This window comes from Capricornis sumatraensis, chromosome 6 (assembly GCF_032405125.1).
Source record: "Capricornis sumatraensis isolate serow.1 chromosome 6, serow.2, whole genome shotgun sequence".
Taxonomy (NCBI): Eukaryota; Metazoa; Chordata; class Mammalia; order Artiodactyla; family Bovidae; genus Capricornis; species Capricornis sumatraensis.
The window spans coordinates 18,400,639-18,425,699 of NC_091074.1; the positions used below are offsets into that span (position 1 = coordinate 18,400,639).

Below are 25,061 nucleotides of genomic sequence, written 5' to 3' on the forward strand. Positions count from 1 at the left end.
AGAAAGGCAATGCAAAAGAATGCTCAAACTACCGTACAGTTGCACTCATCTCACATGCTAGTAAAGTAATGCTCGAAATTCTCCAAGCCAGGCTTCAGTAATACGTGAACCGTGAACTTTCAGATGTTCAAGCTGGTTTTAGAAAAGGCAGAGGAACCAGAGATCAAATTGCCAACATCCGCTGGATCATCGAAAAAGCAAGAGCATTCCAGAAAAACATCTATTTCTGCTTTATTGACTATGCCAAAGCCTTTGACTGTGTGGATCACAATAAACTGTGGAAAATTCTGAAAGAGATGGGAATACCAGACCGCCTGACCTGCCTCTTGAGAAATCTGTATGCAGGTCAGGAAGCAACAGTTAGAACTGGACATGGAACAACAGACTGGTTCCAAATAGGAAAAGGAGTATGTCAAGGCTCTATATTGTCACCCTGCTTATTTAACTTCTATGCAGAGTACATCATGAGAAACGCTGGACCGGAAGAAGCACAAGCTGGAATCAAGATTGCTGGGAGAAATATCAATAACCTCTGATATGCAGATGACACCACCCTTCTGGCAGAAAGTGAAGAGGAACTAAAAAGCCTCTTAATGAAAGTGAAAGTGGAGAGTGAAAAAGTTGGCTTAAAGCTCAACATTCAGAAAACAAAGATCATGGCATCTGGTCCCATCACTTCATGGGAAATAGATGGGGAACCAGTGGAAACAGTGTCAGACTTTATTTTTGGGGGCTCCAAAATCACTGCAGATGATGACTGCAGCCATGAAATTAAAAGACGTCTACTCCTTGGAAGACGTTGGTCTACTCCTATGACCAACCTAGATAGCAGATTCAAAAGCAGAGACATTACTTTGCCGACTAAGGTCCATCTAGTCAAGGCTATGGTTTTTCCAGCGGTCATGTATGGATGTGAGAGTTGGACTGTGAAGAAAGCTGAGTGCCGAAGAATTGATGCTTTTGAACTGTGGTGATGGAGAAGACTCTTGAGAGTCCCTTGGACTGCAAGGAGATCCAACCAGTCCATTCTGAAGGACATCAGCCCTGGGATTTCTTTGGAAGGAATGATGCTAAAGCTGAAACTCCAGTACTTTGGCCACCTCATGCGAAGAGTTGACTCATTGGAAAAGACTCTGATGCTGGGAGGGATTGAGGGCAGGAGGAGAAGGGGACGACAGAGGATGAGATGGATGAATGGCATCATGGACTCGATGGACATGAGTCTGACTGAACTCCAGGAGTTGGTGATGGACAGGGAGGCCTGGCGTGCTGCGATTCATGGGGTCGTGAAGAGTCGGACACAACTGAGTGACTGAACTGAACTGAACTTGTTATAGTAAATTTCAGTTTTTCTGTCAAAGAAAAAATTGGCAAATTAAACCCAGTAATATATAAAAAAAGAATAATACATGATGACCAAGTGGGATGTATCCAAGGAGAGTAAGGTTGGCATAATATTCAAAAATCAGTCCATGTAATTCACAGAATAAAAGAGAAAAGATATATGGTCATTTCAATATATGCAAACAAAAGCATTTAAAATTTTTTCAACATTTGCAATTTTAAAAAGTCTCAAAAGGCTTTGAGTAAAGGTAACACATTTTTTGTTTACTTAACAGAAAAGTCATCAGTTTTCATTATTATCTATTTTGTTAATGGGTCAATATTTTGTACTTTTCAAAATTAATGATGTTTATTTATATATATAGTTACTAGCATTCATGACTAAATTTTATTCCCTGAAACTGCTCTTTTATTATCATGTATTCTTTATTACTAGTGGTGTTAAATGAGACTCTTCCAGCAAAAATAGATTTCATTCAATATAAACTCAGAAAAATGAAATGAATGTCCATCTTATTTGTTTTATTTTTTGGCCACCGCATGTGACTTGGGATCTTAGTTCCCTGACCAGGGATTGAACTCCTGCTCTCGGTAGTGAAAGTGTAGAATCCTAACCACTGGACCACCAGGGAACTCCTTGAATGTCCATTTTAAGTGAGATCTGCACTGTGCTGTCCTTAGTTGCTCAGTCGTGTCCGACTCTTTTCAACCCTATGGACTGTAGCTCACCAGGCTCCTCTGTCTGTGGGGATTCTCCTGGCAAGAATACTGGAATGGGTTGCTATGCCCTCCTCCAGGATTTGCACAAAACATTAAATACTAATCTAGTAATGAGCCATCAATTATATAAACGTAAAATGTCTTTTTACTCTACTACTTACAACAACTCACTAAATCAATAAATATTTATTAAATACTGTTATGTGCCAGGTGCTAAGAGTACAATGGTCTGAACACCACTTTCTGGGAGCCTAGTCTATGGAGAAGGAGATGGCAACCCACTCCAGTGTTTTTGCCTGGAGAATCCCAGGGAGCGCGGAGCTGGTGGGCTGCTGCCTATGGGGTCGCACAGAGTCGGACACGACTGAAGCGACTTAGCAGCAGTCTATGGCCAAGGACACAGACAGATAGTTACCACATTGAATACAAAGTACTATCCTGTAATAGAAATATGTACAAAGAGCAGTTGAAACAAGGATAAGAAACTGATTCTGCTTGCAGGAACTTGGGGAATTTTAAAATTTTCACAAACAATGTAAGCAAACCGATTTACCGAGCAAAGCTTCCCTAATCTCTTAAATAACAAAAATTAAGACTTTAATGGCTTCTCAACATAGCAGTACCTCTTCCCTTAGGCTGCAACTGCATAAAAACCCTTACAAATTTTATACACACAAAAAAACAAACTTTCATTTTGGGCAATTAAAAAATAGACTTTCAAAAAAAATAGACTTTCATTTCCCTAATTCTACGGAAATGGCTGAAGGTTTGATAACTGATAAAATCTATAGTTTACACCTGCATAATGGAAATTGTCTCTGTGTTTGAGATAGGTAGGATAGGGTACTGTTTTTAAGAATGTATATTTTTATGAACAAATTAACTGCAGTTGTGGAATAACTGTATAATGATATGGTAGGAGAGGTGTCAACACAGGATAGAGAAGTTCATTGTGTGAGCTTGAAGCTGGAGAGTCCCGGATTCAAATTCTGACCGTGTCTTACTGCTTATGTCTTAATAGCAGTAGTGGAAAAATTAATCAGTTTATCCTACCTTCAGTTTTCTCTTCTATAAAATGGAAGTAGTTATGATTACCTTTTAAAGTTATTAATGAAGGTTAAATAAAGTAATGTAAGAAGGGGAATTTCCTGGTGGTCCAGTGGTTAAGACTTTTCTTCCAACGTAAGGGGTGCAGGTTCGATTCCTGGTAGGGGGAACTAAGATCACACATGCCTCAGTGTATAACCCCCCTCAAGAAGTAATAATAATGCAGGAATACTTCCTGAGAGAGTGCCTGGCATATACAAGTACCTCTGGGTTGGTGGCTGCTGTGATCACTGCTGCCATATCAATGCCATCATGGTGAGGATGATAATGATGATTTTCTTAAAGCATTTGTTTATTTATTCAGTTTTGGTTGCAAAGGGTCTTCGTTACTGCCTTTGGGCATTCACTAGTTGCAGAGAGCAGGGGCTGTTCTCTACCTTCCATGCTCAGGATCCTTACTGCGATGGCTTCTCTTGTGGCAGAGCACGGACTCTAGAGCTCTGGCTCAGTAGTTGTGGCACACGGGCAGGTGAAATCTTCCTGGACCAGGAATTGAACCAGTGTCCCCTGCGTTGGCAGGCAGATTCTTAATCACTAGACCACCAGGGAAGTCTACGTTCTTTGTTTTACTTTTGTTTTTATTATAGTGTTTTGAGAACAGAAATAATTTTCTCCTTCTAGACACCTCCAAAAGATGGGTTTGTGATCGCGGATGTTCAACCCATTAGAAGCAGTTCTCCAGGGGGAAAGCTGTCTCCTTCATCTGCTTTCCGATCCTCTTCCTCTTTAAGAAAGAAGAACCACCCAGGGGAGAAAGAACTCCCGCCCTGGAGGTCTTCTGATAAGCATCCAACTGATATCATTCGCTTCAATTACCTGGACAACTGTGACCCTATTGAACACAGCTGGCAAGGGTAAGAACTCTGCCTTTCTCCAGTTCTTTCCTTTTAGAAACAATTTACTGGCTCTTTGGTCTACGAAAGATGAAAACAGAAGCTACTGTGAAATACAAATGCTTTTCACTGGTGGTGGTGGTTTAGTCGCTGAGTCACGTCAGACTCTGTGCAACCCCATGGACTGTAGCCCACCAGGCTCCTCTGTCTATGGGGGCTCTCCAGGCAAGAACACTGGAGTGGGTAGCCATTCTCTTCTCCAGGGGATCTTCCCAACCCAGGGATCAACTGCCTCTGCTGCATTGCAGGTGGATTCTTTACTGCTGAGCCACCAGGGAAGCCCCAAGAAGCAAAAAGTGATTGAAAGTCAATGAATCTTTATTGGTAAATTTGATCTTTTCTTTAGGATTTGTTTGCATTTTGTAGCTGTAATGCTTTCCTTACAGCGTCTTTTAATATTTTAATACCTCAGATTCCAATCCAGCACCATAGGGTTCATTATAGTCTTTTCCTTTTCTGTATTTGCACCTCCCTTCTGTGACATTGATATACATATATATATTTGATGATTATATATTATATGATTATATATAATACATGATTATATTATATAGATGATTATGATTATATATATATGATTATATTATATATACATTTGATTATATACGTACATACATAATTTTGTATGGGCCTTACTGGTCTCTTAGAACCCACCTACAATGTGGGAGACCTGGGTTCCATCCCTGGGTTGAGAAGATCCCCTGCAGGAGGGCGTGGTGACCCACTCCAGTATTCTTGCCTGGAGAATCCTCATGGACAGAGGCGGCTGGCGGGCTACAGTCCATGGAGTCGCAAAGAGTTGGAGATGACTGAGCGACTAAGCATAGTACAGCATAATTTTGTATAAAAAATATATGAAGTATACACACAGAGAATATATTTACTTAACAAATTCTGGACGTAATTTCTGAATTGCTAACTCCTGTCACTGTCAAAACAAATTTGCTGACTAGAATTCAATGTTTGTTTCTAGTTCATTTTGCCTTTAGCCTGGGGGTATATACTCATAATAATAATAATGTGGATCCATACTTTATCCTATTATATGCAAGCACTTTAAAAAAACAAATATTAATGTTAATACAAACAATAAGATTACTGAAAACAGTTTAAGATGTCTTGGCCTATGTTTTTGTCCTTAGGATATGTTCTACCAAGGCTATTCAGACAAATGACTATGTTAAAGTCCCATGAAGTTATTCCTTTGTGTGGGGTAATACCACCAGCTGTTTTTAGATTTTTGGAATTTTTTTTTCCTTTATTTCATAATTTTGAGATGGTTCCAAAGTCAAATATACAAAACAAAGTGTAGCTGGAGAAGTCTCCAATACTGTTTTGTGTTCCTAATTGGATCACAGGGGAATCCTATGGATAGGTAACTATTTTTTTTAATGTCCTTACATTTAAAAAATCATAAAGGAGGGGAGTGGGGCGGATGAAAAAAATATAAACAAATACAGACACGCACCCCTTTCTGAAAGAAATGGTGTCACACAATGCATACCACTTTATCCCGCTTTCTTTCTTCCTGTAACAATATATCCTGGAGCTCACTCCACAGGTATATGAAGAAATACTCTGGCCTCCTTTTTACAGCCCACAGTCCTCCATTGTGTGGATGTGTCAGAGTTTATTCAACCCCTTCTCTATTGATAGACACTTGGCTTGTTTCCAGCTGAGTGAAGATAATCTTTTAAACCGCAGGAATAACAAAATCAAATAGACAAACAGCTCTGCCAACCACCAAAGCTTTAAAATGATATTTATAATTTTCCCAATGCTCTCCAATTAACAGGAGAAGGAAAAGACAGGAAATGACTCCAGCTTTCAACCGACAGTCACGTGATAAGAAAAATAAATCACAGGAGAGATCTAAACTAAGAAAAGCACAGTCGCTGGTAAGTATTGCTTACAAAACATTCCCCCCCATGTTAACGAAAAATGCAGGATCTCTATAATCCTATTGATTTTTTTTTATGGGAATCATCAAGTAACGGTTTAAATTCTGGTCTCTGACACTGACTGGCTAGCTGTGTGACCTTGAAGATGCCCTTTATTTAATCTCTCTGAGCCTCGGTTTTTTTAAAAGCTTGGATGGATTGATGTGTGTGAATCTGCTTTGAAAACTATACAATGTAAAGGAAGTATTATTATCATTGTTTCCTTGTTTTTCTGTGAGTCCTTTGGGGTCAGAGAGGGGAGCCTATAGAAATTTCTCTGTAGAAATTACTTATCTGTAGAATGCAAGTTCCACTGACCTAAGAAAAAGGTATTGCGCTGTGCTTAGTCGCTCAGTTGTGTCCAACTCTCTGCGGTCCCATGGACTGTAGCCCACCACACTCCTCTGTCCACAGAATTTTCCAGGCTAGAATACTGGAATGGATTGCCTTTTTCTATTCCAGGAGATCTTCCTGACCCAGGGATCAAGCCCACCTTCTCTTGCATCTCCTGCATTGGCAGGAGAATTCTTTACCACTGGCACCACCTGGCAAGCCCAAGAAAAAGATATTGAGTTGACCAAAAACTTGATTCTGGTTTTTCCTTAACATGTTATGGAAAAACCCAAACTTTTCGGCCAGCCTGATACACGTTCCATAGCTGTTCTGTCACCAGTGGAGAATGATGATAAAAGTGCATTCTAAATAACTTCAGGGAAAAGAATGAATTAAGAACTTTTCTTCCCCTAATTAAAAAATAGCTAATTGACAACCTAATAAAAGTCAGTGGTTGTAACTAGGGAGCATTATTATTTCAGAGCAGAATTTCCCAAATTGTGGTTCTGTACCCCTAGTGGATCCCTTTCAGCACATATGAGTCTTTGGAGCCAAGTAGAAGGGAATAAGGGTGGAATAAAAAGTTTCTATTAGTAGTAAAGATTTAGAAAAAGGCTGCAGATACACACTAAAGGAAAATTAATATCAAATGGGTGTCAGTTGGGAGAAGGATAAGTGTGTACTCATGAATAAATCACTTTTATAGCTCTCCTTTAAAGCTTAATTACTTTCTGTTTCAATGCATTTTCAAGTGTTATGTTCCAAAAAGAGAGAGAGAGAGATGAGCTTTTTGAAATAGGTTAGTCTATATTCTGAGGAGACAGTCTGGTTGGACGGGATGAGACTTATCACAGACATATGTATGGAGGCCCAAGGGAATGAGGAAGCTTAAAATAGAGCAGTAAAATTGTCAGTGAAAACCATTAATTGGGAAAAATAACTATGAGGTTTATCACCCGAGCCACTCAGGCATGCGGCCGCCTACTTGCCAGCCCCTCCTTAGCCAGAAGTAGAGGAGAGATCTGGGGAAGCACAGGGAATTTGCAGGAAGGTAAAAGTTGGTGACGTATGCTTACAAACTATGAGCACAGTCGGACGTTTCTCTGGCTTAAAAAAACAAAACAAAAATCAAAGGCTAAACAGAAATCCTCCCTCTGGGTTTTTGACATGCACCATCTGTCACCCTCTAGCAGGGCTTGCTTAAGTTGAAATAAGACTTCAAAAGTTGTGCTCATTTAAGCTGAAAGGGAAACCAGGGCAAAGTAAACAAGGATGGAACACCATTAAGCGATGAGTAGGTGAAGTGTGCGACTGTATGGATCTCCTTGTGTGTGTTATTTGCTCAGTCGTATCTGACTCTTTGTGACCCCATGGACTGTAGCGCGCCAGGCTTCTCTGTCCATGGAATTCTCCAGGCAAGACTACTGGAGTGGGTTGCCATTTCCTCCTCCAGGGGATCTTCCCAACTCAGGGATCGAACCTGGGTCTCCTGCATTGCAGGTGGGTTCTTTAAAACCTGAGCCACCAGGGAAGCATACTTGTGTGGTTTCTGTAAATATGCTAATTAGAATCACTATTTCTGCTTAATTATGATAGGGAGCATTAAGACATAATTAAACCCTCCAAAAGTGAGCTGGGATGTTGGACTCCACATTGGTGTCTGTGATGTGCGTGCACGCTCAGGCTTGTCTGACTCTTTGCGACCCCATGGACCGTAGCCTGCCAGGCTCCTCCTCTCCATGGAATTTGCCAGGCAAGAATACTGCAGTGGGTTGCCATTTCCCTCTCCAGGAGATCTTTCAGGCCCAGGGATCGAACCCGGGTCTGCTGCATCTCCTGCCTTGGCAGGCAGAGCCTGTACCACTCTGCCCCTGGGGGAGCCTTGTGGCTGTTAGGCCGCAGGCTGCAGGTGGCTAAGGCCCCCTCCCTCCCCTGCGCCACTTTGCCCCACCGTCCACCACACCCCTCCCTCGGAGGAAAGGAGCAACCTCCTGCATGAGGCAAGGTGATTGTGAAAATGAAATACTAGCTATGGGGCCTGAGATGAGAGGAACTGGGTTTTGAGGAAATTCATTTAGGGGCCACAAAGAAAGTCAGGAGTAAATAAAATCTGACAATGAAATGGATAATGAAGGACCGACTGTGCAGCACAGGGAAGTCTGCTTAATGTTATGTGGCAGCCTGGGGGTTTGGGGGAGAGTGGATACATGAATACATATGTCTGAGTCCCTTTGCTGTCCACCTGAAGCCATCACAACATTGTTAATCGGCTGTACTCCGGGGTAAAATAGAAAGCTGAGAACGAAACAGAAACGACAAGTGCAGCTGTGGAGAGAGTGTGGTAGACACAGCCCGGGTGGGATTAAAGTGGAGAAAATCACAGATTCATTAGATAGAAAGTTCTTGCATCATTTAGACAGGTTTATCTAGGAAGATTCAGGAGGAACTAGAGAAACAGGGGAGCAGGAAGAATTTAGGGGAGTGCCTTACAAAGCCAGAATGAGAAGGACAGATCACCAACGCCCAGGGAGGACCTGAGGCCTGAGCACTGGCGTGCACCCTGCCCCTCAAAGTGGGAAGGGCGTGTGACGCTAGGAGAGGTTCAAGCTTTGTGAGATGGGGCGGTTAGAAGAAAAACAGTGCGGGTGTGAAGGACAAAGAACATTCCTCTGAATATCCCCAAACTTTTTGACACCAGGGACCAGTTTCATGAAAGAGAATTTTTTCCATGAATTGGGGAAGAGGGGATGGTTTCAGGATGATTCAAGTGCATTACATTTATTGTTCACTTTATTTCTATTATTGATACATCAGCTGCACCTCAGATCATCAGGCATTAGACCCCAGAGGCTGGGGACCCCTCTCTCGGCTCTCACTCCAGGGCATGGCTATCAGGTCACTGAGGCATCTTCACTGTTTGCCTTTCATTACTTAGAATGAGTCATTAGAGTTCTCCATCCAAACAGAAACATCCTCAAGGAAACAGTTTCAAATCTGTGTATATTGCTGTGAGTTGGTGATGTTTTCCACTATTATTAGGTTTCAGTTTCAAGGGTACCTGATTCCCCTTTGAATTCCAGCACTGCCTCACTATAGCTGCTTCACTGAACCACCTTTTGGTGTGAATCATTGATAGAAGCTAGCCTTCCCATGTGGCTCAGTGGTTAAGAATCCACCTGCCAATACTGGAGACACGGGTTTGATCCCTGGGTCGGGAAGATTCCCCTGGGAGAGGAAACAACAATCCACTCCAATATTCCTGTCTGGGAAAATCCTATGGACAGAGGAGCCTTGCAGGCTACAGTCTGTGGGGTCCCAAAGAGTTGGACATGACTGAGCAAATCTCTGTCTATTTGATCACTAATGCTTTATCATTTTGAAGGTGATTTATTAAAATTATATAAACGTCAAAGTATGTTCATTACCATTAGTTTTTTTGTTGTGATGGTTGTTTGCTCGTTTTGCTTTTTGGCCACACCATGTGGCATATGGGATCTTAATTCCCTGACCAGAGATTGAACCTGTGACCCCTTGCATTGAACGTCCAGAATCTTAACCACTGGACCATTAAGGAAGTCCCATCATTAGTTATAATGAAATTCCAGACAGAACAAAGCCATGAAAAAATATAAGCACCACGGGACAGCCAGGTGCCATCTTAAACTTCAGAGATTTTCCCATCTTGAGTAAAGACATTAAAAAAAAAAACTTTTAAAAAATCTTAACAGCTGGCCCCACGATTCCTTTTTGGGAAGAAGAAGGAGGGAGCTGTCTCCTTGGGGGAAAGCCGCTAAGGAGCAAATGCTACAAGCACCTGGACTCCAGGGGAGGGACAACCTGCCCGGCTGGAGATTAGAGGGGAGGTGGGGCAGAGGGTGGAGAGGAAAGAAATAAGACCAGGAAAGAAAAGCCAGCCGGTTGGAGGGAAGCTAAGCCCAGGCAGGGGAAAATGACAGTGTTAGATGGTAACCCAGCCATTCCCAATCAAATTTGTTCCCTATTACTAGGATGTAAAGCCTGCCTTCCATCTCTTTAGGAAATTATACTCAATTTACACATGGAAGCAAGATCTCAGTAGTCTAGAAACGAAGAAAGGCCCTCGGGACTATTTACAAAAACCAAGGTGGGGAGGGCGGGACTTCCCTGGCAGTCCAGTGGTTAAGACTTCACGCTTCCAGAGGGTGAGGGTTTGATCCTTGGTAAGAGAACTAAGATCCCACACACTGAGCTTGGCCAAGGAGGGAGGAAAAAATGCTATCCTTAAAAATAAAACCAAGAGGGGTGGCTTTGCGCTCCCCAGGGCTGGAATTGGGACCCAGCTGAGCTGACATCTTGTTTTTTGTCTGTTTTTTGTTTTTCCTTTTTCCTACCAAGTTAAGTATAAAAACAAATACCTTTTTGTCTCATGCTGAACTTTTTTTCTTGAAGGTTAGAAGTCCTCACTTTCCAGGTTTTGATTTAGCCAAGGATTTCAAAAAGCTTTCTGTTCAGTGTTCAGCTAAATACAAGTAACAAAAGCTTCTAATTGCCTGCTTACTCTAATTGCTTTAGATAAGACCTTATCTTGCCTGGTGCTCCTCCCCTTAACTCCAGCCTCTGTGGTTACTGTCTTGACCTCCTTCCAGGATAACTTGATTCTTAATGTCCTGATTGTTTTTTAATAGTCTTTAAGCTTTCTCACTATTTTTTTCCCCCTATCTGGATTAAGAGAGGAGGAGAAAGGAGTATTCTCTAAAGGGGATTCATGGCTCACATTTAAGAAAGAACAATGGTTTAAGCATTGGGAAACCCCAGGTTCTGGCCTTAGCTCTGCTGTTGACTAGCAGACACTCAAGCTATTTCTAAAATAAGTTAGAATTGCATCTTTTTTTTTTAATAACTGAGGTTTCTTTTAAGTATTTATCTCATTTATTAAGTGTTTATTTCACTGCACCTGGTCTTAGTTGCAGCACATAGGATCTTCAGTCTTCCCTGTGGCATGTGGGATCTAGTTCCCTGAGCAGGGATCGAACCCACACCCACTGCATTGGGGTACAGAGTCTTAGCCCCTGGACCACCAGGGAAGCCCCTGAAATACCTCTTTAATGTCTCTTCCAGGCTAAAGTCTGCATCTCTGGACCCTCATAGTTTCCCACCACATTTACTCTCTGCTTTCCCCTAATACCAAAAAGAACCCAGTGTATTCATGAATCCTAATTCTAAATCATTAAAAACTGGTTTCTGTCTCCTTTTTTTCCCTTCGAACTTTAAAAAACCTGATTAATTAAAACAGAAGAATTTATAAAACATAGTTTATACAGTGGTTTTCTTGCAAGCAGTCTTCAATAGACTTCTTTCAAATTCTGACAGATACCCTAGGTGTTTGGTTTGGATGTGCAGAGCTAAAAATATCTATAGGAGAGATTTTTACTTACGTAGTCCAATCCGTGAAATTCCTGAGAATTCCATCTGGAAGAAAGAATAAGACTTCCCTGGTGGTCCAGTGGCTAAGACACTCTTCTCCCAATGTAGGGGGCCTGGGTTTGATCCCTGGTCAGGGAACTAGATTCCACATGCCACAGTGAAGACCTGAAGCAGCCAAATAAATAAATAAAATTTAGGAGCAAAACAACAATGTATTTTTTTTTTAAATGGAATATGGGCTTTGCAGTCTGAGAGACCTGGTCTTTTTTTTTTTTTTTTTCATGGTAGCAAGCAAACAGGATTTATTTCAGAGAGAAAGTATAAAACTCTCAGCATAGATGCTGAGAAGGGGTGACGTGCCCCAGACCGGGGCTTTTTTGCTAAGCACTGCAACTTTAGATAAGTTACTTAACCTCTCTGAGCCCCAATTTAAAAAAATTTTCCCTGTTTTATTCATACTTTTTAAACTTTATTTTTTAATTGGAGGAAAATCGCTTTACAGTGTTGTGAAGGTTTCTGCTGTAAAAATGTGAAATGCCTCACCAGTTTGCATGTCATCCTTGAGCAGGGGCCATGCTAATCTTCTTTGTATCACTCCAATTGAGGTATATGTGCTGTCGAAGTGAGCACTGAGCCTCAATTTCTTCATCTATAAAATGGGAATAATGATCCCTCCCTTGCAGGACTGTTGTGAGGATCACATGCCAGGTATATATTAAGTACTCAATACATGTTCACGTTCTCCTCCATTAAACACCATCTTATTTTTCACTTTGCTGACCAAGAGCACACACTTGGGCCTGAAACAGCCTAGGTTCAACGCCTGATCCCACAATTTCAGCAACTCAGTGATTTGGGACAAATTGTTGACAATCTCGGAAGCACTGTTTTCTCATCTGGAAAATGGAGTTAGCAACAACAGGGCCCAGCTCCAGGAAGCATTCATGAACTAGTCACATTCATCAGAATCACATCAGATCACCATGGAGACAGCAGGGATGCTGAGAGAGTGCTGATGCTGAGTGGCTGCTGAGTAGCTGACAGGGCGTCAGCCAGGTGGCCAGTATGAGGCTCCAACCTTCTCTTTCTCGATTTTACCTTTACTTTCCCCACTTTTCTTTTTTAAAATATTTTTAATTGATTATTTTGGGGCTGTGGTGGGTCTTAATTGCAGCATGTGGGATCTTTCATTGTGGGGCACAGGCTTCTCTCTAAATGTGGCTCCCGGGCTCAGTAGTCGTGACTTGCAAACTTAATTGTCCTGTGGCTTGTGGGATCTTAGTTCCCCCACCAGGGATCAAACCCTGGTCCCCTGCATTGGAAGGCAGATTCTTAACCACTGGACCACCAGGGACAGCCCTTCCCCACTTTTCTTTGTCTTTCTCCTTTGTCTTCTCTCTCACAGTTTCTGCTGTGTGAAAAATGGTTGCATCCAGAGCAGTATGACGTGTAACCCATATATTTTCTTTCCCTGCATGTCCTCCATACATCTTGTGTCTGTGCATGACTCCTTCTCAGTGCTGGGTTTTTGATTCCACGCCCCCAGGCAGAATACTGTGTGTTGAACTCTGTGCCATGGACTTGGTGCTCTGCGCCTTCCTCTGCCTCTGATACCTCCAAGATGAAAAGACCTAATTGCTAAGAATCCTGGGGGCAAAATTAATTCTCAGGGAGGACCACGACTTAGCATCTTTGCATTTCTCCTTTGCCTCTGAAAGAGCGTAGTCTGCTTGTTCTGTCTTGTGGCCTCTTGTTTGATCATGCTATGCATAATAAATTAACGTGGCGTTTCCAACAGGAGTAATTCTACTCGCTTCTTTCCCTGAATATTTAGACTGGGGCCAAATGCCTTCTTGTTTTTACTTATGAGTTAAACAAAAGGGACTTCCCTGGTGGTGCTGTGGTTAAGACTATGCCTTCCAATGCAGGGGCTGCAGGTTCAATCCCTGATGGGGGGACCAAGATCCCACATGCCTCACTGCTCAAAAATCAAAATGAAAAAACAGAAGCAATATTGTAACAAATTCAATAAACAACTTTAAAAATGGTCCACATCAAAAAAAATCTTTAAAAAATATATGTGTGTGTGTATGCAGTCTATATGTAGGTGCGCGTGTATAACCCTTTGTATTAAATAGTTTGGCTTTTTACAGCAAACTACATTAGAAGCCAATTTTTTCAGACATGGATATTTTGAAATGTAAATTCGTAGTCCCTACTAACAACCAACCATAGGAATTTTATGTCCTGTGCACATTTGGCGGCACATCCTGACTTTATGTCACCTACTTGGGAGGCTGAATGGTGGCATCATATAATCTTGGACTTAAATTTCAAAACCCTGGCTAGAATTTTCTGCTTAGCCTTTCCCCCCGCAACTGACCGTTTTACCCCAGAGCTAAAGACAAATGAAGAACAAAAACAGACTTGTTGCTGTGTTGATTATTTCTCGCTCACCTCTATTTCTCTATTTAAAAAAAAATTTTAAGGTATAGATTTTTTAATGAGGACCAATTTTTTTTTTTAATGGCCACATCATACAGCATGCAGGATCTTTAGTTGGGGCATGCAAACTCTTAATTGTGGCATGCGGGATCTAGTTCCCTGACCAGGGATGGAACCCCAGCCCCTTTGCATTGGGAGCTCGGACTCTTAGCCACTGGACCACCAGGGGAATCATAGACCCAGTCTTGACTGCTTTCCTTTCATTCCTGCAGTCCTTTCTTCCCTTAAGATCATTAATTACTGAGACCTGTTTAAGGGCAAGCATTGGGGCCAGGCTTAGATCACAGAATGTCTTGGACCAAAATGGGTTCTCTTATGTCAAAGAGCTCATGCCTGATTCTCTTTCTCCAAGGACCCCCCTCCCCTATCTGCTTACAACACCCAATGTTGACATAAAAGAAATTTCAAGTTAGTTCGACCAGATCATCAGATGCTCTGGTCCAAACTCAAGACTGTCAGATTTGTACCTTTTGTATATTTCCTCAGGCTTCCCAGGTGGCTCAAGTGGTAAAAATCCACCTACCAACGCAGGAGATACAGATTTGATCCCTGGATCGGGAAAATCCCCTGGAGGAGGAAATGACAACCCACTCCAGTATTCTTGTCTGGAAAGTTCCGTGGACAGAGGAGCCTGGTGGGCTGCAACCCACGGGGTTGCAAAGAGTCAGACACAACTTAGCCACGGGACACACACACACATAGAATTCCCCATATTTTGTCTTTCCTCCTTATATTTTCTCTTTCCTCTTGTCATGATGGGCATTAAAGTCTTAAAATGAAGAGGGTCTACAGACTTGTTTTCAGGGACAACCAGGAAGGGTGGTGCATGACCAGCCCACTCAAGATGGCTGTTCTCTTGCTCTCTGTCCATCCCCTGCCCAACCAGTGCCTGCTTCACTTACACTGACTCTGGCCTTCCTACAGACTTGCCCTGGGCCCCAGCTAGTGATCTTATCAAAGGGGTGGTGAGGAGTGTGCCCTTCTTTTGGTTTCCCTGGTAATCGATGAGCCCATCTGACATCAACTCCCCTGTAACTGGCCGTCTCCCCCTCCACCAGGAGCAAAGCCTGCTGCCACGTCCTGAAGGTGCTGCTGCACAGGGTCGGGGGTCGCTCTATGTAACTGGCAGTCTCCCCCTCCACCAGGAGCAGAGCCTGCTGCCACATCCTGAAGGTGCTGCTGCACAGGGTGGGGGGTCGCCCTAGGACTTTGCTTCAGACACAGAAGCTCCCCGTCTGTCAAACCACTGATGTCTCTGTTGCCTGATGCATCTGTGCGTGCCAAGTCACTTCAGTCACGTCTGACTCTTTGCAACCTTATGAGCTGTAGCCCGGCAGGCTCCTCTGTGCATGGGATTCTCCGGTCAAGAACACTGGAGTGGGTTGCCATTCCCTTCTCCAGGGGATCTTCCTGGCCCAGGGATCGAACCCCCATCTCCTGTGTCTCCTGCATTGCTAGTGGATTCTTCACCGCTGAGCCGCCGGGGAAGCCCTCTGTTGCCCATTCCAGGCTTTCTTCAGTCTTGAAGCTGGGCAAATGCAGGCTTTGTAAACCTCTGAGGTACAGTCCAACAGATGGGCATGAAGAGACCAGCTTCCAGAGCTCCTCAGGAAGTGATGAGAAGTAACAGTTTGGGTAGGTGATGACAATTACCAAGAGGAGACGTGGTGGGGCGGGGGAGTCCCTGGGACCTGCCAGGGTGGAAAAGGAGAGCTTGAGAGGAGCCTGCCTGGGCCTGTGGATCTCCCCCGGGGGGACTTAGGAGAAAGCGTTCCTCAAATACAGTGATAAATATACTTTGCACTGTAATAGGATTCCATTTGAAACTGTTACAGCCGAGGTGTTACGAGCCCATTCTTGTGTCACAGAAAGCTAGGCTGTTCCTCCATTTGGAAGGTATTATTCTATTTTCCTTGTTCCTAAAATAGCACAAAGGAAGGCTTCTGTTTGTTCTCTTACCTTGTGCTAATCTTAGAGCAACATGAAAATGCTGACTGTATGCAGATCTTGAAACAACACCGAAAACTTCTAACATGGGAAGACAACTAATTCCCACGCCTTCCCCCTTTCCTCTTGGATTCCAACGACTGGCTGTGTTTAACCCCAATTTTGGCTACTCTTTCCCAGAAAAGTCACAGCTAACATGCATGGATCTACTAAAGGCAGGAGCGTAGATTCAGTCGGGTGTGGGATTCCAGCCTGATTCTCCAGGGGCTGACGTCTCATCAGAGAACTAGTCCTGAAGAGCACGTGTTCAGTGCTAAGTTTGGGGGTCTGGATGATAATGGCTTCAGGAATGCAGCTGAGACATAAATCCCTGAGGCCTGAAACACTCGAGCTTCTTGGAGAAGGTGGGCCTCCAAGGATAGATGTAGAGAAGGAGTAAAGAGAGCAGGTGAGTAAGTCAGAAAGAGAAAAACAAATATTATATATTAACGCATGTATGATATGCGTTATGGCAGGCTACAGTCCATGGGGTCTGTATGACCAAAGTCACGACCGAAGCGACTCAGCGTGCACGCACCACACATGTATACAGAATCTAGGAAACCAGTACTGATGAACCGATGGAGATGCAGATGTAGGGAGTGGACTTGTGGACACGGCAGGGGAAGGAGCGGCTAGGACAAATTGAGAAAGTAGTGCTTATGTATATACACTCACTCTCAAAGTTACTCAGTCGTGTCCGACTCTTTGAGACCCCATGGACTGCAGACTGCCAGGCTACTCTGTCCATGGGATTTCCCAGGCAAAAATACTGGAGTGGGTTGCCATTCCCTTCTCCAGGAGATCTTCCCAACCCAGGGATCAAACCTGAGTCTCCTGCATTACAGGCAGATTCTTTACCATTTGAACCACCAAGGAAGCCCCATGTATGTTCATAACTTGTGGGAGGCTGCTATATAGCACAAGAAACCCAACCTGGAGCTCTGTGATGATCTAGAAGGGTGGGATGAGGGGGCAGGGAGGCTCAAGAGGGTAGGGAGATATATATATATATGTGTGTGTGTGTGTGTATCTCATTATGACTGGTTAACACTGATGTATGGCAGAGACCACCACAACATTGTAAGGCAATTATCCTCCAATTTAAAAATATATCTAGAGAGAGACAGCAGGTGGAGGGTGCAGGCAAGACCAGCCTGTGTGGGGTGTCTCTGTAGAGGAAGAGGGACCCAGTTCACTGGAGACAACAGTCATGGCTGCAGCAATTTCTGATTCAGTGAAAGCCTGAAGTAGGATTTCCCCCAGATTAATGGAAACCCTGTGTGTTGCAAACATATCCACCAGAGCATTAGAGGGAGGTAACGGATGACCTGACTCCTGGGACCTGCCAGCTGAATATGGAGGCGGGAGGGGGACCGTGTTCGGAGAGGCTCAGCCTCTGTACATCTGCTTGCTCTCCGGTGTTGCTCTGCCCAGTTGGGGCCGAGATAAGGGTGCATGTGCCCCCTCCTGCTCCCTGTAGACTCAGCTCATATTATGTCTTTCTCTCGCTCTCTCCCTTCCTCTGCCTTTTCTGCTCGTGGCCAGATGTTGAGAAGTCCCTCCTCGCCGTGAGTTTTGGATGGAATGTCCACCTGTGACATCAGTCTTTTGTGCGCATGCCCAGATTAGCAGGGAGGGTAAACGATGGGAACTCTATCAATACCCACTTGGTCTCAGGATCACGAGTCTCCAGACCCAGCTCTAACACCTTTTAGCTCCTCGAACGCTGGCATTTCAACTACCTGCTCTTAGGTTTCATTTATTTGTAAAATGGAGACATTAATACCTCCCTATCTACCTCACACAATTTCCTTGAGGCTCAAATGAAATGTGGCTGTGAAAGTGCTTTGGAGACAAAGAAATGTATTTCTTAGGAGTAACTCAGTACTTGAGGGGTTGCATGAGGGGGAAGCTGGTGAAACTGGCACGTCTCAATAAATCCCTTCCCGTCCTATGATTTTATAAAATTGTTTTATACTACTTTGTCGTTGTTTAGAACTAGGTTGTGCCCGACTCTTTTGCAACCCTGTGGACTGTAGCCCACCAGGCTCTCTCTGTCCATGGAATTCTCCAGGCAAGAACACTGGAGTGGGTTGCCATTCCTTTCTCCTGGGGATCTTCCCGACCCAGGAATTAAACCCACATCTCCTCCTTGGCAGGTGGATACTTTTACCACTGAGCCGCTAGGGAAGCCCTTTATATTCCTTAAATAAGTTGAATTAGATAGCTTTTTCTGCTGTTCTAACAACGCTCACTCTAGCGGTATCTTTTTTTCCTCCCTAGAGTTCCTTAAATGCAGAACCCAGGGCCTCCCTACACGTTCCAGCTCACCTTGCTTGGCTTCCTCACCAGCCACTGGGCCTCCCAGCCACTGAAGCAGCAACAAAAACTCTCACACAGCATCTCCAGAGGCTCTCTGGACTTCAGTCATCACCCCAGGGCTTCCAGCAGCAGCTGATGTGAAAGAATGTGAAAAGACTTTTCCCAAAACAACAAGATGCTCTACACAGAGACTTGGATGTCACTTGGATCCTCGCTTAGAAATGGCTTAGGAACCTTATTGGGGAAAGCGAGTCCTGCAGTATTTCAGTAACAGGTATTCACCGCACAAATGTTGACAGATTTATAAACTTGGGAATGTGATGATAGATACCGTGGAGTGGATAAAGGGGTATATGACAGTGTCCTTGGTGAGGTTGGCTGTGTGAGGCCAGGTCCGAGAAGGATATAACCAGCACATCCCCGAGGCTCCACAAGCGGTTTAGAGATGGGATGATGGACCGTGGTGTCATAGTTCGCTGGGGCTGCTACAACAAAGTCTTAGTCCCTTTAGGCTGCTTTTTAACAGAAGTACCACTGATACTTCCTGGCTTCCCTGATGGCTCAGAGGTAAAGAAACAGCATGCAGTGCAGGAGACTTGGGTTTGATCCCTGGGTGGGGAAGATGCCCTGGAGAAGGAAATGGCAACCCACTCCAGTATTCTTGCCTGGGAAATCCCATGGACAGAGGAGCCTGGTGGGCTATAGCCCACAGGGTCACAAAGAGTTGGACACGACTGAGTGACTAAACCACCACCACCATTGATGAGTGGCTCAAAAACAACAGACATTTATTTTCTGGAGGCTGAGAAGTCCAAGATTAAGATGTGGGCAGGGTTGGTTTCTTCTGAGGCCTCTCTCCTTGGCTTGCAGATGGCTGCCTTCCCCACAGACTGTCTTCTTTCTCTGCATGTCAATGTCCTAAGCTTCTCTTACTGTGTCGGACTCTTTGCCACCCCATGGACTGTAGCCAGCCAGCCTCCTCTGTCCATGGGATTCTCCAGACAAGAATGCAGGAGTGGGTTGCCATGCCCTCCTCCAAGGTGATCTTCTGGACACAGGGATCGAACCCACGTCTCTTACGTCTCCTGCATTGGTAGGCGGGTTCTTTACCACTAGTGCCACCTGGGCCTCTTATTATAAGGACACAAGTCAGGTTGGATTAAGATCCACCTGTATGACTTTGTTTAACTTTAATTACCTTTTTGAAGATACTCTCCTAAGACAGTCACATTCTGAGGTCTTGGGGGTTAGAACCTCAACATAGGAATTGGGGACAGGAGTTACAACTCAACCCTTAACTCACACTGTGGGCAAGGTAAAGAGAAACAAGACGACATGGAGAAGCCACTGGGAACTATTAACAGCAGAAGCCTCTATCATCCTTGGGCCTGGAGAAACAAAAGAGAAAGGGCGTGTTATTCCTAGAACCCATCCAGAGCGGTGGTCATAGGAGAAGGGCCGCCCAGCGTGGGTGCTATATGACAGAGGAAGCCACCCATGGCGGAGACCGGGCTCTGGCAGGGAGGGAGGGAGAAGACCCCCCCTTCTGTCCTCATCCTTCACACTCCTCGCTTCACACTCTGATAGTGCTTCCTTTTGGTCAAGAGCCGAGAAAGAGGCGCTGAGAACAGCGAAGCCTGGGGGCTGCAGCTTGTAGGTGTCAGGCTTTGAGGCAGGGAACGGGCTGCCAAGTGTGGCCAGGGGTGGGAGGGGAGTGGTGGAATTTGAGTGGGATGATGAAGAACCACCAGCTCAGTGGAGAAAACAAGACATTTCCAAAGGAGGAATTAATTATGCATACTCAGGTAACATAAATGGGCTTTAAAGTGTCATCGGAAAACAGAAAATGCTACTTAGCTGCAAAAAATATTAGTCATACATTTGAAACTGAATCACGTATTTATGCAGCCATTTCCAGTCCCAGAAGTTACTATTCTAAGATACTTGTTTGCAGAAGTAAAGCAGAATGAGAGAAAAATAAGTTTGTCAATCTTGTCATGTTGAACACTTATGTTCTTAAAATGGGATGGGAAGTATTACTGGAACTGTTTTGGAATAGAAAGCAGCTCTCTGCCTCAAGAGGGTGCCTGTGTGACCGCACCCATCAATGGTCACAGCATGGTTATATGAACTGGGTACGTCCTCTGTGTTATCGCGCTGGGGCTGCCATAACAAAATACCATAGGCTGGTGGCTTCGACAACAGAAATTTGTTTTCTCACCACTCTGGAGGCTGGAAGCCTGAGACCCAGTGTCGACAGGGTGGATGTCTGCTGAGAGCTCCCTTTGGGTTGCCTTTTCAGAGTGTGCTCACATGGTCTTTCCTAGGTGACTTTGCAGGGCGAAAAAGCAAGGGGATGGAGGGAGGGGGAGAGAGAGTGATCTCTTGGCGTCTCTTCTTCTTTTTTTTCCTAAGTTCAAATCATCCTGATTTTATGATCACAGAAATACTACAAATATCCACAATTGGTGAACACCATTAGAACAAATACAGATAGAGGGATGGATAGAGGGCTACATAGAGTGACTAACAGGAATAGGCTCAATCTGCACGTGCTGTTTTTAAAGTATAGTGTTGAATTTAGTGTTACTTGGATTTTTTAAAAAAAACTTATTTGACCACACCAGGGCTTAGTTGTGGCATGTGAGATCTTTAGTTGCAGCATGTAGGATCTAGTTTGCACTGGGACACAGGCTTGATCCCTGGGTCAGGAAGATCCCCTGGAGGAGGAAATGGCAACCCACTCCATTATTCTTGCCTGGAAAATACCATGGACAGAGGAGCCTAGGAGGCTGCAGTCCACGGGGTCACAGAGAGTTGGAGATGACTGAGCAACTTAACACACACTCATGCATTTCCTTAAAAGCCCCACTTCCAAATACAGCCCCTCTGGGGGTTAAGACTTCAACATATGAGTTTTGGAGGGGACCCAAACATTCAGTCCATAACATCCCGCATAGTGATATGAAATAGATGACATTTGATATCTTGATACTGATAGTCATTAAATCAATAAAACTTCATTGCACACCTACTGTGCGCCAGAATCTCCACTAGGCTCTGAGATTATAGGTAGAAGGAAAAAAAAAAAGCCTCAGTGTTTAATGAGTTTATAACTTGAAGAGAGACAGAGTGGCTCTTAGAACACATTGGTCGCTGCCAAGAGAACTTGAGCATTTGTGCTAAGTCACTCCGTCATGTTCAGCTATTTGAGACCACATGGACTGTAGCCCACTAGGCTCCTCTATCCATGGGATTCTCCAGGCTAGAATGCTGGAGTGGGTTGCCATTTCCTCTTCCAGACCCAGGGATCGAACCCACATCTCTTGGGTCTCCTGAATTGGCAGCGGTTCTTTACCACTAGCACCCCTGGTTGTTCAGATGGTAAAGATTTCACCTATAATGCAGGAGGCCTGGATTCTATCCCCAGGTCAGGAAGATCTCCTGGAGGAGGGCATGGGTACCCACTCCAGTATTCTTGCCTGGGAATTCCATGGACAGAAGAGCCTGGCAGGCTACAGTCCATGAGGTCGCAAAACAGTCAGGACACGACTGAGCGACTAACACTTTCACTTTCTGTTCAGTGCCTCCTGGGAAGCCCCAGAGTGCCTAGATACAATGAATAAACCACTCCCTGGGGGGTGCAGAAGTGATGTGCAAGCAGAAACAGAGGTGAGGAGTTGGATAGTAAACACGGGGTGGGACAGACAAGGGGGAGCATTCAGGATTGAGGAAGACGATACACAGAACTAGGGTGACCGGGATCCTGGTTTGCCCGGGGCTGTCCTGGTTTTAGCACTAAAAATCCCACATCCAGGAAAGTTCGGCATCACTGAGCCTTATATGCACAGAGCTGGTGCACAGAGGAGGAAGGTTGCAGCAGGGTTGATGCGAAAAAAGCTGGAAGGTAGGCAGGAGCCCAAACAGGAACTGAGCCATGCTCAGGAGGTAAGGCTTTCTTCTGGAGCTAGCTGAGTACTCAGTGCCACTGTGCTGTGCTTCCTCAGTTAGTCGTGTCTGACTCTTTGGACCCCGTGGACTATACAGTCCGCGGGATTCTCCAGGCAGGAATACTTGAGTGGGTTGCCGTGCCCTCCTCCAGGGGAATCTTCCCAACCCAGGGACTGACCCCAGGTCTCCTGCATTGCAGGTGGATTCTTTACCACCCGAGCCACCAGGGAAGCCCAAGAATACTGGAGTGGGTAGCCTAACCCTTCTCCAGGGGATCTTCCCCTCCCAGGAATCCAACCAGGGTCTCCTGCATTGCAGGCGGATTCATTACCAAGTGAGCTGCCAGGGAAGCAAGTAATCAGTAAGTGATCTTAAGTGGGGGAGCAACTTGCTGAGACCAGATTTCTTTTTTTTTCTACAGCAAATTATTGTAATATTTATTTATTTTCTATAATCTGTAGTGTGACTTTATTTATTTTTAAATTTTTTTCGGAGTATAGCTGCTTTACAGTGTTGTATTAGTGTCTGCTATATACTTCGCTGTACATATTATTGCTCAGTTGTGTCTGACTCTTTGCGACCCCATGGACTGAAGCACACCAGGCTTCCTAGTCTTTCATGACCTCCTGGAGTTTGCTGAAACTCATGTCCATTGAGTCGGTGATGCCGTCCAACCATCTCATCCTCTGTCGTCCCCTTCGCCTCCTGCCTTTAATCTTTCCCAGGATCAGGGTCTTTTTCAGTGAGTCTGGCTTTTTAGGTAGCCAAAGTATTGGAGCTTCAGCATCAGTCGTTCCAATGAATATGCAGGGTTGATGTCCTTTAGGATTAACTGGTTTGGCTCTCCTTGCTGTCTTTTTTTGGATGTCCTTCCCATCTAGGTCACCACAGGGCACTGAGCAGAGTTCCCTGTGCTCTGTAGCAGATTCTCATTAGTTATCTATTTTATATATAGTATCAATAATGTGGGGCTTCCCAGGTGGTGCTGGTGGTAAAGAGCCTGCCTGCTAATGCAGGTGACTAAGAGACACAGGTTCAATCCCTGGTTCAGGAAGATCCCCTGAAGGAGGGCATGACAATGCATTCTCGTATTCTTGCCTGGAGAATCCCACGAACAGACGAGCCTGGTGGGCTACAGCTCATGGGGTCGCAAAGAGCCAGACACGACTGAAGGGGCTTAGCAGGCATGCGTGCAAATCAGTAGTGTATACGTGTCAGTCCCAGGCTCCCAACTCCTCCCATCATCCCCAGAGACTTGCATTTAGAAAGAGCTCTATCTGCTGGGTGATGAGGAAGAGGGATGATATTGAGGGCCATTCAGGAAGCTGTGGTGGTTTTCCAGGGAACAGCGATGGAGAGTGAAAGGAAAGCAATGGAGGGAGATGGAGAGACCCAGAGGATTCGGAATGTCTTAAGGAGGAGGGCAGGGGAGCCTGGTGGGCTGCAGTCCATGGGGTTGCTAAGGGTCGGACACGACTGAGCGACTTCACTTTCACTTTTCACTTTCCTGCATTGGAGAAGGAAATGGCACCCCACTCCAGTGTTCTTGCCTGGAGAATCCCAGGGACGGCGGAGCCTGGTGGGCTGCCGTCCACGGGGTCGCACAGAGTTGGACACGACTGAAGTGACTTAGCAGCAGCAAGAAGGAGTAACAGGCTTTAGAAATACACGTATGGGAGGTGAGAGAGAAGGAGCAGTCAAGGATGACTCCCAGGTTGCTGGCTTGGGCAACTGGAAAAAGTCATGGGAAGAAATTAAGACGGTTTGGAAATACCTTCCCCACTACACCCTGCGTAAGAATACGAAACAAAGCAGCCTTTCTTCTGCTTCCCGGACAGCTCTTGGTGACCTAAAATCTCAGTTATTGTGCAACTGCCCCCGAGGTCTCGGGCCCATGCAGCCAGGAGACTTACGGCACGCTCAGACTGGAGAGGAGGTTTGCAGTGAGAGGGGGAAGCAGAGGGGCGTGTATGATGCTAGATACTTCCTCAAGGTCTGTGTACTCTGTCTTGTTTAAGCTTCATGAGAATCTTACCAGAGAGGGAGGTGGGGACTGTTCTTCCCATCTCAGAGCTGCTGAATGGCGGTGAAGTAACATGCCCTGGGGGGCCACGGGCACAGAGCAGCAGAGCTGAGCTTTAAGCCCAGCTGCGGGGACTTCCCTGGTGGTCCAGTGGCTAAGAGTCCGCCTGCCAATGCAGGGGACGTGGGTTCAATCCTTGGTTGGGAAAGAGTCCACAGAACACAGCTACCGAGGCCTGTGCACCCTACAGCCTGTGCTTTGCAACTGGGAAACCCACCACAGTGAGAAGCATGTGCGCCACAACTAGCGAGGAGACCCCACTCACCACAGCTAGAGAAGAGCGTACGCAGTCGTGAAAACCCAGTGCAGCCAAAACACATAAATAAAAAAGGCTCCACCTCCCAATGCAGGAGGTGCGGGCTCGATCCCTGGTCAGGAAACTAAGATCACACATGCTACAGTGTGTGGCCCAAAATTATTAAATGAGTAAATTTTTTTTTAAGATATATTAAAAAAAATTAAAAAACCCAC

The 25,061-nt window shown here is 44.9% G+C and overlaps 1 protein-coding gene and 1 non-coding gene across 2 annotated transcripts in view; one reads left to right on the forward strand and one right to left on the reverse strand.

Moving 5' to 3' along the window:
* FBXO16 (F-box protein 16) overlaps positions 1-6,906 on the forward strand; it is a 33,091-nt gene extending 26,185 nt beyond the window's left edge. Inside the window, exons 5-7 of the mRNA XM_068974607.1 lie at positions 3,793-4,025; positions 5,860-5,962; positions 6,889-6,906. Of these exons, the coding sequence (XP_068830708.1) occupies positions 3,793-4,025; positions 5,860-5,962; positions 6,889-6,906 (354 nt within the window). The remainder of the gene's footprint in view (positions 1-3,792; positions 4,026-5,859; positions 5,963-6,888) is intronic.
* Positions 6,907-12,263: 5,357 nt separating this feature from the next.
* Positions 12,264-12,370, reverse strand: LOC138081607 (U6 spliceosomal RNA). Its single transcript, XR_011145054.1, has one exon. It is a non-coding gene; the product is annotated as a U6 spliceosomal RNA (small nuclear RNA).
* Positions 12,371-25,061: the final 12,691 nt, after the last annotated feature.